Here is a 16586-nt window from a genome sequence, read left to right as displayed (position 1 = left end):
ATTTATTTATTTATTTATTTTATTTATTTATGTGTATGTGCATTGCCTGCTGAAGTCAGAAGAGGTGGTCAGATTCCCTGGAGATGGAGAACAGGCAGCTGTGAGTCACTAGATTCTGTACTCATAATAAACCTCAGGTCCTCTGGAAGAAGAGCAAGCGCTCGCTCTTAATGGCTTACCCAAGACTCCAGCCCAAGAAAACACAATTACATAACATCGTATCCAGGGGGCCGCCCTGGGACCTAGGGCAGCGCAGCACCGGCCTTGACCAGAGTCTGGCGGAGCCGCTGAGCAGCCGGAGCCATGAACGGGGACGCCACCTGCAGCGCGCTGCCCCCCATGTACACTTGTAAAAAACTATTAAGAACTAAATTATAGGAAAGGAAATGTCGATGTTATTTATTACACTACTAATATAAGGAGCACAATTACATATTTCAGTATCCAGGTGGGTGTAGGATCATGGAACTAGATCACTCACAAATATGAGATAATTGCGCCAAACATCCGACTGCACAGTGTTTAAAAGGTGTTTGAAATTTAAAAAAAAAAAGATGAAATAATGCTGGGTTTTGGTTGTTTGATTTTGTTTTTGTCTTTGTTTTTCATTTTGGATAGAAGACTTCCCAAACACAAGAGATGGATCTAAATTTGCGTAGGCTTTAGGGAATAGAAGGACAAACAGTTTCCTGATAAGGGAGCAAGTCACAGAAGCTAAACACCTCAGTTTGTCACAGTGACAGCATGGGCCTCTCTGCCTCACTCTTCAAGTGGCAGCCTCTGAGTAAAGATTGGGGTGGAGGCACCAAATGGTGACAGCTCGGGAAGTGGGGCCTGAAGAAGTCACCAGGCTCCCCAGCAGGAGTCACCCCACACCCTATCACTTTGGGGGTGGGGGTGTTGGAAGCTAAGGAAGACGCGCGGGCCAAAGGAAAATCCGGCCGACCCACCTGACACGGGCCCGGAGGACTCCGGAGGGATTTTCCCCGGAGGAAAACTTTTCCAGGCCTCAGTGGTGCCCACTCGGCCGGTGGGAGGGAGGGAGGCCTCTGGACACGCCTTGGCTAACTTTAACTTTACCCGTCGAGCTGCAGACCGCAGAGCGGGCGGAGGTGGGAGTCTGCAGGGGGAGGAGCCTGGAGAGGGCGGAACCGGGAGAGGGCGGGGCCAGTGGTGGGAGGAGCGTGCAGGGGGAGGAGCCGGTGAAGGAGGAGTCTGTGGAGAAAGAAGCCTGTAGGGGGAGGAGCCTGTGAGACAGGAGCCTACAGAGGGAGAAGTCTGCAGAGGGAGAAGCCTGCAGGGGAGGAGCCGGCGAGGCAGAAGCCAGCAGAGGAAGAGCAGATGGAGGGAGGAGCCAATAGAGGGTGGAGCCTAAAGAGGGAGGAGCCGGCGGAGAGAGGAGATTGCAGAGGATGGAGCCAATGGTGGGAGGGGCCGACAGTGGGAGGGCCGGTGGGAGGGGCCGGTGGGAGGGGACGACGGAGGGCGGAGCCGACGGAGAGACGAACTGTCAGAGGTAGAAGCCGGGAGTTGCCGCCCAAAGAGGGCCGGCGGAGGGAGGAGCCCACGAAGCCCGGGAGGAGGGCGGAGGAAGGTCCGCCTCGGCGCGGCCGCAGACTCGACGGGCTCCCAGGCACAGCCGGCCGGGCCGGAACTGCAGCGGCCGCGCGAGAATGGGCCGCCCCGGGACCTAGCGCGGCGCAGCACGGGCCGCGGCCAGGGTCGGGCGGAGCCGCCGCGCAGCCGGAGCCATGAACGGGGACGCCATCTGCAGCGCGCTGCCCCACATCCCCTACCACAAGCTCGCCGACCTGCACTACCTCAGCCGCGGCGCCTCCGGCACCGTCTCGTCGGCGCGACACGCGGACTGGCGCGTGCGGGTGGCAGTGAAGCACCTGCACATCCACACGCCGCTGCTCGACAGGTAGGGCACCGGCGCGGGGCCCCACGCAGACGCGGCCCGGGGCGTCCACAGCCCGGACCGCACCGACCGCGATGCGCCGGCTCTGCCGCGGCGAGTCCCTAAACCCTTGGGCTAACCTGGTCCAAGGGTGAAACTGGCCTGGACGTGCGTCAGACTTTGCAACTCGCCCCTCCACCGCCCTGCCTCTCCTCCCGTCCGAGGTGTTCACTCTCTCTCCAAAAACCTGCAATCACGGCCACCTCTAAAAGCCTGTTTATTGAACCCGACATGTGTTGGTACAGTGTTTGTGGGCTTTGCTCTGTTTCAGCTAGCTGTTAGCCACAAGAGCTGTGGCGCTCTGGAAACCAAGTACGCAGTGAGTGCAAAACACACACCGGATTTTAAACATTTAGCACTGAAAAAAAAATTATATACCAGTGTTTTTATATTGATTAAACGTCAAAATATTTTTCTAGAGTTTTATGTGTGTTTCACTCCTGCTCCTGAGCCTATATATTATGGCTTGGTTTGCTTTGATTTGGTTGGTTTTGTTTTCTCTGCGGTTTATTACGTGCACTCGTGAAGTTCAGATATCAAATTCTACATTACCAGTTGTTATTCGAGCTCTTGCTTTGGAAGTCCCCAAAGGAAGTGTGCGATGTTTTTGTAACAGTAAAATGAATCAAAGGCTATTAAATGCTCAAAAATTGTGAAGATTAAAAATGTTTTGACGGTCCCATGTCCTGGTATTATTTGAGTCCAGCTCCCACACATTCAGAAGAAAGGGGGAAAAAAGTTGGTTTCTGTTTCCAGGAAAACATTACAACTAAATACCATAGCTCTGTGGCTGTATGTGTTAGTCAGTGGGTCTAGTCAGAACTCTTGTATGTTTCTCTTCCGTCAGAAATTGAACCAGACCTTCATTCAGTTCTTAGTGCACTTGCTAACATTGGTGGTTACAATGTTCTCTTCTCCTGCTGGATCTCCTGTGAAAATATAGAGATCATATCGGCCCTGTTGGTCAGAGGCTGTCAATGCTGGGTATCAGGGCAGATCCAGCATCAGATAACTAACTCTCTTGCTTCAGCCCTGATACAATGTTAGACTTTCATCTGCCTGTAGCTTTTTTTTTTCCCACTGTGGGCTTGATCACATTGTAATAGTCTGTGGAGCCAGTGCTGTGTGTGTGTGTGTGTGTGTGTGTGTGTATGTATGCGTGTATGTGTGTATGTGTGTGCACGCGCGCGCGCGGCGACTTGGAAGGCAGAGGCAGGCGAATTTCTGAGTTCAAGGCCAGCCTGGTCTACAGAGTGAGTTCCAGGACAGCCAGGGATACACAGAGAAACCCTGTCTCGAAAAATCTAAATAAATAAATAAATAAATAAATAAATAAATAAATAAATAAATAAGGTTGGTTAGTAACCAAGCAAACAAATAGTCTTTGGAAATGTAGCACTAATAGACCACTATGTATACTAAAGCTAATTGATTTCTCACTTTTGATTCTGCTTTCCAAGGCTATAATTTGCCTAAGATTTGCCTGTGCCATTTGTAGGTCAAGGGATAAAAATGGTGTTGCTTTCCCATATTCACCAACCACTTCATAGTATAATTTGGTTGAATTGGATAGGGCATTGCCTTTATAAGACCTACAAAATCCCCTTGCCTTACTGCATTGCATTCTTTTATCTTGCTGTCTAAGATATTACCATGAGCACAGGCCCAGGCTTATGCAACCGACTCTGAGGGTGTCTTACTTCCTCACCTATAAAATATGAATAATAAACACTGTCCGTATATTTGATGTGCTCTGGTATGGATAATGTACCCATTGTTCTTTCAGATTACCTGAAAAGAAAATAAGTTCATGTGATGTTGCATGTTATTTTAACAATTAGTGAGTCACTCTCCAATGAATGGACCTTCCATAGCTGTCTTCCAGCCTTAATGGACTGATGAGTCCTATTGGTTGTCCAAGTACCCTAGAGATGGATAGCTGTTTCCTATTGACATTTTGAGTTGGGTCATTTTTGTGAGATAATTATTGAAGCTGTATTTTACATTTTAAGTTTTTAAGTCTTTTGCTTTTATTTTCCACCCTCAATGTTGTTGAATTCTAACCTCACAAACTATCTGATTTGCTTTTCTCATCAAACAATAGAATAGAAAAACACAGACTTGAGAGTCCCAAGGCTACAATTTAAATCTTAGAGTCACTTTGTATTGTGATCATCAAAGAATCATTCTTTTTTCTGACTATAGATGCCTCTCTATGTAAAGTGTAAAGAATGAACCAGCTTTAGAGAATTGATTCAAGGGTTACAGTGCATATAAAATGTCAGACAGGGAGGATGAATTCATCATGCCTTTTCATGTGTGTACATGCATGTGTTTGTATTAGTACATACACATAGGAGATGCATGTACTGGTACACATTCATGATGTGTAGGCCAGAGGTCAACTTCCTCATGTTATTCCTCAGGACCATTAAGTAAGAGTGAGTGAGTGAGTAAGTGTGTGTGTGTGTGTGTGTGTGTGTGTGTGTGTTTAATGTTTTGAAGTATTCATTGTTGCTGGCATCTTTATGTGTATTCTTAGGAATTAAACTCAGATTCTCCTGCTTGTCTGGCAGTCACTTTACCCACTGTGCTGTCTCCTAATCCCTTATTTCATACTTTGGACAGAAAGATGAAAGACTGTCTTATATGTGTGCCACTGGAGCTTCCACACTGTGCCCTCTCATCTGCAGTGTCCGGGAATCTATGGGTTCATCCTGTAAGGCACTGCACAGGAACTGTCTTTGTTGACCCATATCTCTCGGGGCAAATATAGAACTTGAGAAACTGAAGGTTAATTAAATAGACTTCCCAGACTGATATAACTGGTTTCCTTTCAGTCAAGGTAAGGGACAGAGACTAGAGAAACTTTGCTTTATGTTGTCTTGCACCTCTTGAATTTAAAAGCATAAAATATTTTGCCCACTCAATGACTTAATAACTTCTTACTGTGGTTGGGTGTGTGTCTGTGTCTCTCTGTGTGCTTTAGGTAGTCTGATCAGGGATGCCTGTTGGTATTCTTATTTCAACAGCCATTCGTCCAGAGCTCGGGTTTCTCAAGAGCCAGCTCATCATCACCACTTACCCAATAGGCTTCTCCTGGAAGCCTTTCTATTTATGTCAGCGCTGCCAACACCCAGGCATCTGGGGAACTGACGATGACATCATTATCAGCTCTCCCCCATTGCTTTTGTTCACTTAAGTCCCTTGTAGCCAGTCCATCCCAGCTTCTACCATTCTTTTCAGCCAGTGTTTTCTTTTGTCTTTCCACTACTTTATTGGTACAGGCTCCCCTTGCTTTGTATCTGAACTACTGCTACAATCTTCAAATGTGTTCCCCTTTCTCTTAGTTCCATATCCTGCTCCTTTTACTGATTTCTTTTCTCTTGCTCAAAACCTTCCATTGCACCTGACTGTCAGACAAAGTGGTTTCAGGCATCTTAGGGTCCCAACATGCCATTAATGCCACCTTCCTCTTGCATACACTCTTTCCTATCTGAGCAGTCACTGTCTTACTTTCACTTCCTGAATTGATTTGACACGTGGCTGTTGGGCACGCACTGCGTGCTAGATACGGGGCATTGCTGTAAGTGCTGGAAATGGAGACACATATGGGCAAAAGAAAAGCAAGGTCTGACCTTTTGTGGAGGTACTTTCTGTGTCTTCTCTCTGATGTCAAAATCCTAGTCATGCTTCAAGTTCCACTGAAAGTCTACCTCTTTCAAGACGATGGTGACTCTACCATGCTCAGAATTCCCTCTCTTCTGAATGCCCCATAGTTTACTTTTCCTATTCCATATTTATGTCCGTGTATGTGTTAAGTGTACATATGTAAAATATATGGTAATTATCACATTCCTTTTATTATTTATTTATTTTTCTTATCTGAACTGTGGTCCTTTAAAGGCAAAGATGCTGCTCTGTCTTTGTATGTTGTAAATGCTGTCCACAGCTCTATTTGATAATCCCTTTTACTCACGATCATGTGGTATGCCAGGGGTTGGGCTATGAGTGCTCACCTGTTTGCTGTCCTTATCACAAGTTTGATGTGTAATTTCTATGTATTACTGACTTTGGTGTAGCTTATCATGATGCAGATCATCTTGTAAGCCAGGGGTTCTCAATCTCTGGGTCATGACCTTTGGGTCATGACCCCTTTAGGGGTCAAGCAACTCTTCCTCAGGGGTCACCTAATACCAATTGGAAAACACAGATATTTATATTACGATTCATTACAGTAACAAAATTACAGTTACAAAATTTTATGGTTGGAAGTCACCTCAACATAAGGAACTGTATTAAAGGATCACAGCATTAGGAAGGCTGAAAACCACTGATATAAGCAATTACATCTGCAATATTAGAGTGTTCTAGGATTCGTGTTTGGAAAACTTTTATATGGTATATAGCGATAAAATGTAATATTCTCCTAATCAAATATGTTTCTTTTAATATAAAATAACCTCGATAATTGAATTAGTTAAAGCATCAGTCACTCTAATATAGGTGGATTTTGGAGCTTCCTCTAGCTCTGTCCCTTCTCTTTCCTAGAAAAAGCGCAGTAACAACCCATGTGCTACCCATTTACCATTAGTGGAAAGTACAGTGACAGCCATGTGTGTAGCCCTCTTCCCACCAGTTTATAGAAGTTATTTTGACTGATCTCTAAACAGCCCAGAAGAATACATAGAGTGGATGATATCTCTATTTTAAATATGGTCAAACTAAGGGACACAGAAGTTGACAACTTACATGAAACTACATAGCTAATTAGTGAAAAAAATCTAAGCTTAATTAATCTGTGGGCATAGTCTTTGTATGTTTTTTCATTATCTGAAATAATTATCTTTTTTTCTTCCCTTAGTGAAAGAAATGATATCTTACGAGAAGCCGAAATATTACATAAAGCAAGATTTAGTTACATTCTTCCAATTTTGGGAATTTGCAATGAGCCTGAATTTTTGGGCATAGTTACTGAATACATGCCAAATGGATCATTAAATGAGCTTCTACACAGAGTAAGTGCTGCTTGTTTCCCATGATTTTAATCATTATATAGTCTACTCAAACTAAATATGATATTTTTGTTCTTCATTCAGTCACATTACTTTGCAGTGTATAAATGAACCATACCAGGTAGGAATGGGAAATAAAAGAAATTCATACTATATAATCTTTTTTTTTTTTTTTTTGGTTTTTTTGGATTTGGTTTTTTCGAGACAGGGTTTCTCTGTATAGCCCTGGCTGTCCTGGAACTCACTCTGTACACCAGGCTGGCCTCGAACTCAGAAATCTGCCTGTCTCTGCCTCCCAGAGTGCTGGGATTACAGGCTTGCGCCACCACCGCCAGGCTATATAATCTATTTTAAGCCATATTTTAATTTAGTGATGATTTAGGATCCAAATTAAGTATTAGCAGTTAATGAACCAAATAAATTAAGTTCAGTGACATGATATATGACATTTTTCTATCTATATCAGTTTGAGCCTTTACTGACTTATTTACAGAGGTATGAGTTATTCTGACTTTTATTTCTGAATGCTATCAACAAACACACTTGGGAGTCCCCATTCTTAAAATACATGAATTCTGTTTATTTTTGCTTTATCTTACACACTAATTTTTTTTCCAGTCTGCATTTCCTTTCAGAAATCTGTTTAGGTCAGATACTGCACTTTATGAGGATTTGAGCTAATTAAAATTGCATAATACCTGTGAATACCTATGGCCCTCCCACATTATACTATATCACAGTGCTTTCTACGCAGGCAAGGGAAGGTGGGCACCATTGTCAGCCACTCATGGAGTGACTTCCTCTTTGTTTCAGAATACATCGCATTCTATTCATGACTTGTGACCATCTGAAACAAAGACGGACAAAAGTAACTGGTGTCAGTCTGTAAGGTTTGTGTACCTGCCCCAGCAATCAACTTACAAAGATTCCATAAATCAGGGTTTTTTTGTTTGTTTGTTTGTTTTGTTTGAGAAATGAAGTTTAAGCAGAAATTCTGATGTTTTCTTTCCACATCCCTGTAGATACTCTGGCACCCAGATTTTGAGCCCATTGGAAATTCTGTAGCCTTCTCTAGGAGTATTGCTAACTCTTAGATGTGACCATAAAATATAGATTGCCACTCTGCCCTTGACTGCGTGGTGAAAAGCCTCCATATGGTGCTGCCATGCAGAGGCCCCGTTGTCCCATTAAACATCATAGTGTTTTGGAAAAGTTGCCTCTGTACAGACCAATAAAAGATTCACTTACTCCAGGGTATTGACTTTATGTGTCCCCAAGGAGATAATGCTCTACGTTGGTATTTCATATTCCTTTTCCTTCCTTAGTCTATTACACTAAATTGTACACTAGTTACTCACAGTGGAATTTATCTTGAAGCACTCATCCCTAACACCATAAAAGATCATTGAGGAAAATGGAAATGTACTATAAAAACAGCCTCAAATATTTTCAAGCATCTCCCTACCAATTAGTCACTAAAATTTAAGCAGATTTGTTTTCAGAATAAGAAGGCAGCTTTCGCACTTCCAAAAAAGTGACTTTTATTTAGTATTTTAAAAATGAACCCCTGGCTATGGCTCCTGATTGCCACTACCACCGTTTCCAAAGTGTCTGATTCTCCTGAGTGTATACATTCTCCTGGGAAACTGTCTTAACCTAACCTATTCAGAAAAAAAGTATTTTAAAGAAACTCAGGTGAATATAGATTTAGAAATAAAAGTGGTCTTTGATTTCACAAAAGGAAAATTCTTAAAAGTTAATGTTTCAAGAGGTAAAATCAATAAATTGTGTAATGAAAAGCATGAGATCCAGATCAGTGGAGTGACTCAGAAGGTACAGACACTTGCCAGCCAACAAGACAACCTTGACCTGAGGCTGAGCCCAAAGCCTGTGTAAAGGTTGAGGCAAGTACTCACTTCCGGAGGTTGACCTCTGACCCCACACACTCACAGTCTGGCACCCGTACCCTCTCACATGCACGCACAGGCACGCACGTATGCGCGCGCGCACACACACACACACACACTATAGTAACAAATTAAAAATTTTTCAGATATGACATACTGACACATCAAATAAATATAATATACTGTCAATTTCTAATTGATATAGAGATTATAGTAACAATTATAGTTTTAAATTAATGTAAAGGAGTTAAAATTTTGAATGAATGGTTTGGCATGTCAGAAGCAATTATATATATTTTTCTCTATGTGCGTGTGCTTATGGGTATAAGTGATTAGATGACGCCATGGAACTGGGCAGTGGATGGGAGTGCAAATACATGTGTCTGGCTATATATATATGTATATGTGTGTATATATATGTACACATATATATACATAAATAGCTGAGAGCTATCTCTGCTAAAGAAAAGACCATAATCCTGTTCAATTGTATGGCCAATATAAAAAGAAAAAATACGACTGCTATAGTTATCATAAGTAACTCCAAAACTTAAAATATAAGAATATTAAACAGAATGGAGGAGTTAGAGAAAGGACTGAAGGAGTTGAAGGGGTTTGCAGCCCCATAGGACGAGTAACAATATGAACCAACCAGTACCCCCCAGAGCTCCCAGGGACTAAATCACCAACCAAAGAGTACACATGGAGGGACCCATTGGCTCTAGCCTCAAATGTAGCAGAAGACTGTCTTGTCGGACATCAGTGGGAGGAGAGGCCCTTGCTCCTGTGAAGGCTAGATGTCCCAGAGTAGGGGAATGCCAGGGCAGGAGGTAGGAGTGGGTGGGTATTAGGGGAGCAGGGTCATAAAAGCACAGGGTTGAACGGTGGGATAGAGGATTTGCAGAGCGAAAACCGGCAAATGTTTGAAATGTAAATAAAGAAAATATCCAATAAAAGAAAAGAAAAAATGAAAAAAGATTATTAAACAGTATCAATTGATACTATGTTATAAAATTGAGTGTGTATTTCATCTTAGTTTGTAATCTGTTTCCTGGTGGATTTCTTAATTTTTAATGTAGTTCTTTTCATTTTATTTCTTTCACCCGTACAAAGAAAACTGAATATCCTGACATTGCATGGCCATTGCGATTCCGCATCCTGCATGAGATTGCTCTTGGTGTAAATTACCTGCACAATATGAATCCCCCTCTGCTTCATCATGACTTAAAGACTCAGAATATCTTGTTGGATAATGAATTTCATGTTAAGGTAACTATTTGGGGGGGGGGGTCTCTGGGTCTTTTTCTTAATAATTCTGAAAATTTAGTAGTATCTTAACTTCTGTCTTCAGTACCACCTCCCTGTGGCTTGGGGCTGGGAAACCTGACTAGGTAGGTGAAGGAATGAAGCAGTCTCAGGCTGTAAAGGAGGCTCCTCCAGGAGGAGGAGGCTCTAGTTCCTAGTGTTTGCAGTAGGATCAGGGGTTTTACATTCCTGTGGGTCTGAGGCATTGGGGGCTTCTTAACATGTTTATGCCTCTGTGTCAACAAAATTCATTCACTCTTCTCTCTATACTTTAGCCACTTTCATGAAGGGGTTCAGTTATTCTTGTTTGTTGTGGGTCCAGGGGAGTCGTGGGATGAGATGGGGGGTTAGGGGGAGGGCGACTGCGTGCTCCAGCACACATAGCTCTGTGAGCCCTCCACCTTTGTCCCACCGGAAGAGGTCAGATAGCCCTGTAGCCAGGTTAAACTTCCTCTTCCCTTATAAGACCATGTCTAGCAGCACCTGGAATTCATCCTTACTCAGATGAACCCTAATCACTCCCCTCCCCCAGGTTTAAAGAACCTTTGTTTCCCCAAGTTATCTCACTAATCTCACTGCCATCTGAGGCCTCTCATCAGCCAGACATCCCAAGACGCTCCCCCACGCTGACCTTCAATTTATATGAGGCAGGGTCTCACTGTGTATCCCTGGTTGGCCTGGAACTCACAGGAATCTCCTACTTCTGCCTTCCAAGTGCTGGGATTAAAGGCATGTACCACCACCACCACTGCTACCACCACCATTACCACCACCACCACCACCATTACCACCACCACCACCATTACCACCACCACCACCACCATTACCACCACCACCACCACCACCATTACCACCACCACCACCACCACCATTACCACCACCACCACCACCATTACCACCACCACCACCACCACCATTACCACCACCACCACCACCACCACCACCACCACCACCACCACCATGCCTGGCTTAAGGCTCCGTTATTCTTTTTTTTTTTTTAATTGGATATTTTCTTTATTTACATTTCAAATGTTATCCCTTTCCCTGCCCCCCCCCAGAAACCCCCTATCCCATCCCCTCTCCCCCTGCTTCTATGAGGGTATTCCCCTCCCCACCCACACATTCCCCTATGCTGAGGCATCGAGGCTCAGTTATTCTTAAACTTCGGAGGCAGAATTTGGTACAAAATAGCAGTTCACTGTGTTTCTTAGTTAAAATTGTCAAAAATGTGTTTACCGTTTTTCTTTTCTGTTTTAAAATTAGTCATAGGATGTTATAATACAACTTGTACCCACTGCCCAGTTTCCCTACATAATTAAAATATAGCTTTCAGACCAGAAATAGGACAAGGATTGGGGATGTTGAACGCCTGTTGCTGTGCTTCACCCTTGTAGCCTGTTCCATGAAAAACTTCTTCATGAGCCCCTTTCCTGTTTCATTTTCAACCACTCAATGTTAAGAACCCTGTATATATTTTGAATATGAGTCCTTCATTCATCAGATAATAATTTTCAAATATTTCTTTCAACTACGTCTCAGCTTGTATTGTTATCTGTGTGTTTGTGTGTGCGTACTGAATCATGGAGAGTGTGTGTGTGTGTGTGTGTGTGTGTGTGTGTGTGTGTGTGTGTGTGTGTGATTACTGGCTATTCTGGATGGCTAGTGACAGGGGATCCTCCCGTCTCCAGTTCCCTACTGCTTGGATTGCAGGTGCACCCTGCCACGCCTGGATTTTTTATGTGGAATCAGAGACATTAGACATGTTTGCCCGGCAGTACTTTACCACTGAGCCATTTCCTAGGCCTATTTTTATCCTTTTTAACAAAGCCTGTCACCAAGAAAGAGACTGAGCATTTATCCAGTTTGTGACTCTTCCCTTAGGCACCATGCTTTCGCTGTCCCTTTAAGGTCTGTTCTTTGAACTCTAGGGACTGGTTGGTTTCCTCTGTGTTACCTTCAATGGTTTCTTACTATTATGCTTTTATACTGGATTCTCATGTTTGTTTCTAACTTGGTTTTGTGTAAAGGGCAAGGGATACTGTAACCCTGAATAGAATGGGGGGACGGAAATAAGGAGTAACTTCCGAGTCGTTAATACTAACGCAACTCACTTTGTTCTTATTTCTATTTCTGTAGCATACAAAGCCAGAAGATGATCTGAAATATTAAAAATGTTCAAAGAAATACCTATTTCTCCATTACTTAATAGAGTAGTTGTACTAATAGGAAAAAAATTTATTAGATATTTGCTTTATTACATTTCAAATGGTATCCCCTTTCCTTATTACCCCCCCCCCAAAAAAAAACCCTATTTCATCCCCCCTTCCCCTGCTCACCTCTTTCCCCAATTTCCTGACTTGCATTACCCTATTTTGGGGAATTGAGCCAGTGGCCTCTCCTCTCAAGTTTAACAGAGAATCATGAGAAAAATTAAACTTAAACAATTACTGAATACACTTCCTTTTTTGGGCATAAAATGGTAGTTTGGAAAGAGAAAGAAAGGTCAAGCTTATGGCCCAGGCCTCCTGAGAAGGAGTGAGGGACTTTACACAAAACCTCATCCTTTCCTTTCCACGAGACCTTATGAGGACTCTGAGTCCTTGTGAGAATCCCTGCTCCCAGACTAGATACTCCATAGCAGAGGACTAGCATCCTTGTGAGTAACTGATACTTCCTTAAGTGACCAAACTTCCTTCCATGGGCTTTCATCCATTGGTCCTACCTCATTTTATTGGTAAATGTAATAAATTCAATTCTTCTCCAATACAAAGTCATTCTAATATTTGGGTAGTCCCTCTGCTTCTCATGTACACTAGGAAATTTCCCTTTTTTCTGCTAAATAGCTTTGCCTTCCTTAGTCAGTTCCTCATGGAACTTTAATCTCTTATGTTACTTGAACTCATGTTCTAGCTTTAATCTCAAATTTTGATCCCTAGAACTGGACAAAATACATCTAACATAACCTCATGAATATGGAATGGAATCAAAGAGTGATTTTTGTACTCCTAAATACTTAGTATAAGTTTCTTAGCCAAGCATGGTAGGTGAGTGCTGTCTGTGTGGATGAGGAGTCCAGAGCCAAGGGAACATGGACTTGGGTTTGAGGCCAGTCTGACTGCTGAGACCCTACCACAGGAAAAACAAAAAGGGGGGATTAGTGATTTACCAGATGCCCTGGGCAGTTATGACACTCAAATTGGACCAACAAGCAGAGGTCCCGAGAGGATTCTTTTTTATGTCTATGTTGTTATTCTTGTTCTTCATGTACTATTGTTTAGCTATCTCTCCTTATTGTGTACTTTTTAGAATTCCTTTTGTTCAGTATCAGATCTGATCGTGTTGTGTGGGCTAAGACTTCAGGCTCCATTCAGAACCGAGCAGCACAGTGTAGCTTTAAGCAGCCCTAAGAATCTCAGGACACATTAACCCAGTCTTTCTGTTAATCCATACTTTTAAGAAATCACCACTCGGCTTGTCAGGGACATACATTCCTAAAGGAGTCCTTGAGACTGTTTTTCACAAGTGTCTCAGTGGCTTACTCCGTCTGGACCTTCCATCATAGCCACCTAGTCACTCGCTATATCCTCAGCCCATGTTTCCCCATATTTCTCACCAACTGACTTAACTTTCATAATTAGCATGATTAACTTGAGTAGTAGTTTGACAGGTGTGGATGCCTGATAGCAACTGGCTAATTAGTTAAAAACAGAACAAACAAACAAAAGCCACCTTTTCTTGTGAAAGGTCTCATGCAGCCCAGACCAGCCACTCAGACTGTAAATTTCATGAAGAGAACAATGTAGCCTGGATCATTAACTTCACATGCTATACAGGAAGAAGTAAGCAAATGAATTCCAAATCTTCCCTCTATAATAAGTACATCTCCTCAGTTAATGGTCAAGTATGTCTTTGTAAAAGTAAACAAATTGTCCTGTAGATACCAACTTTTAAGTTGGTGGTATGGTAGCATGGTTATCAAAGAAATTTGTCTTCTTTGTTATTTGTGGGGCAACTTTGTTATGCAAAGTGTAAAACTTAGTACTGGTCTTTGTAATTTGTTTCTCATGAAGTCTTGCTGGTTTCTGCATTTTCTGCTTAGTTTTAAAGCCTCCCTTTTGATAACTTAAAATACCCTTTTGAAAACCTTTCTAAAGGTTTTGGGGTTTCTTTTGTTTTTGCTTTGTTTTTGTTTTTTATCTTGGTTAAAGGATTGTCTCTTAATAGGATGGACACTCACAAAATCAACTTCTTTTTTTCCTTTTTGAAAACTCAGACTGACATTACTTTCAATTTTTTTTCTTTTCAGTTTATAAATAATCTTTAGACATGCACACATTAGTAATAGTAACGCGCCTATGGATAGCACACCATGTGACAGTTTTCTTCTGAATCATTCCTTAGGAAGACCAGTTTGAATTTTCCCAACACACTTCTACAGGGTACATTACCCCCAGTTACAGATGAATGATGTAGGGCACAGAGACTAAACAGCTTCCAGCTTCCTCAGGGTCACACAGCAATCAGAGGTAGAATTAGACTGTAAACTGGAATAACCTTGACCCCCAAACCCAGCGTTCATAACTGAAGCTTCATTGCCCTTAGAACTAGCCAGGCCTGGCTTTCCATGTTCAGTACCATGTCTCCTCTTTATCTTTTCTAGCTTGTTTTCTTAAACTTACAGTAAATGTATGAAAGGTTTGTATATTCTATTTTTGATGAGGTAGGAACTGAAATGTTTATCTCATTAATCTAAACACAGATATGAATTATTTTTTCTATACACACAAGAGTTAAATATTCAAAATACTACTTATTCTGGATGGAGCCCACCCTGTCTTGTTAACATCTTCAGTATGTACTGTAAGTCTAAGTAATTTAAGTCTTCAGATTTTCCCATACTCCTTGGTCACTAAATAATATTTCTGGCCTTACATTTTACCTTTTAATTTTAAAAAGTAAGGAACCTTTTAAACATTAAGAAAGTTACATAGCCCATGTTATATAACATATATACACGATTACGACCAAAATAAAGCTGTAAAAGGCATACTAAAAATTTAAAAAAAAAAAAAAGTCTACCATTGATCAATTCCTTACCTGTGCATTCTTGGGGACATACACAGGTGTGATATATAGCCATCCAAAGTGACTCTTAATAGTGAACATAAAGCATATAATGGTGACTTTTACTATTATAAGATTTTACTTATTTTAACATTTAACAGCAACACTTTTAGACCAAGAACAATACCATAAAAACCTGAGCTGGCAAACCATCTCAACTATGCAAGTGTCTACTGCCAGGCCTAATGCTTGAAGCTCCATCCCCAGAGCCCACATGATGGAGAGAGAGGGGGTGGGCTCCTGAGCTGTCCTCTGGCCTTCCATGGCCACACATACACACATACACACACGAAGGAATAAATGTAATAAAAGGAATTATTAAGGACCATGTAGACCCCAATAGTAAGCCATGCATTGACATAGGAGGACTAGTCAATGGTAGGGATTGGAAAGCCTATTTTAAGGCTTCTTGCCATGAAAGCCAATACTGAGTGTATATACGTATTCACATTCTGAAACAAAGTTTTCCTGAAAAATGTGCAATATTCTGCTATGAACCTTACTAGGGTACATAGGAGTTATTGGTAATAGCACTATGGTATTTAATTTGGTAAGAGGTTGGAATATTAATAGTATATCGCTTTTTTGGGTATGATAGCCATTATAAATATAGTATATGAAAACAACAGCAGTTGACTCGAACATTTTTTAGAAAAATAATTATTTTAATTCAACTCCACCTACAGATTGCAGATTTTGGTTTATCAAAATGGCGTATGATGTCACTCTCTCAATCACGGAATTATAAATCTGCACCTGAAGGAGGAACAATCATTTATATGCCACCTGAGAACTATGAACCAGGACAGAAGTCAAGGGCCAGTGTGAAGCATGACATATACAGGTAAAGGGTGTTGTCATTGTTTCAGTAGAAACATAAGAGTAATCAGCCAGAATTTTCCAGCTACATTTTATTGTGAGATTTTCATCTAAGAACTTAACAATAAAAATAAATTAGAGTCCAAGATGTTTGATATTTTTCAAATTAAACCCTTTAACTTTAAGCAATTTCAACATTGTTTAAAAATATGAAGGTATTTAATTTGTCCTAGGAATATGTAACAATGCCAAAGGTTTTTATCTTAAGTAACTTAGGAAAGCATAGGTAAATAACAGTTGATGTTTAGTCACTGCTACTTACACATTATATCCATTTTTAAAGAGAAATAAGCAAACTGTGAAACCTATTAAGCATTTTTTTTGTTTAAATCAGCCCTAATATTTATATATGGATGAATCGTTTATACAGTGAATTAATTCATTTAATAGAATTAT

At 41.6% G+C, this 16586-nt stretch overlaps 1 protein-coding gene across 2 annotated transcripts in view; it reads left to right on the top strand.

Moving 5' to 3' along the window:
* The first annotated feature begins 1537 nt into the window (after window positions 1-1537).
* The window catches only part of Ripk2 (receptor interacting serine/threonine kinase 2), a 41268-nt gene continuing 26219 nt past the window's right edge, over window positions 1538-16586 (top strand). Inside the window, exons 1-4 of one of the 2 annotated variants that reach the window (XM_052176127.1) lie at window positions 1538-1924; window positions 6825-6978; window positions 9996-10151; window positions 15998-16155. In XM_052176127.1, coding sequence (XP_052032087.1) covers window positions 1752-1924; window positions 6825-6978; window positions 9996-10151; window positions 15998-16155 — 641 coding nt within the window. In that variant the 5' untranslated portion in view covers window positions 1538-1751. Of the gene's footprint in view, window positions 1925-6824; window positions 6979-7788; window positions 7866-9995; window positions 10152-15997; window positions 16156-16586 lie in introns of those variants that run through there. The other variant, XM_052176128.1, reaches the window with a different exon arrangement.

The sequence above is a fragment of the Apodemus sylvaticus genome, chromosome 3 (genome assembly GCF_947179515.1).
Source record: "Apodemus sylvaticus chromosome 3, mApoSyl1.1, whole genome shotgun sequence".
Lineage (NCBI taxonomy): Eukaryota > Metazoa > Chordata > Mammalia > Rodentia > Muridae > Apodemus > Apodemus sylvaticus.
Note: the sequence above shows the minus strand (reverse complement) of the source record. Positions and strands in the feature narration are given on the sequence as shown.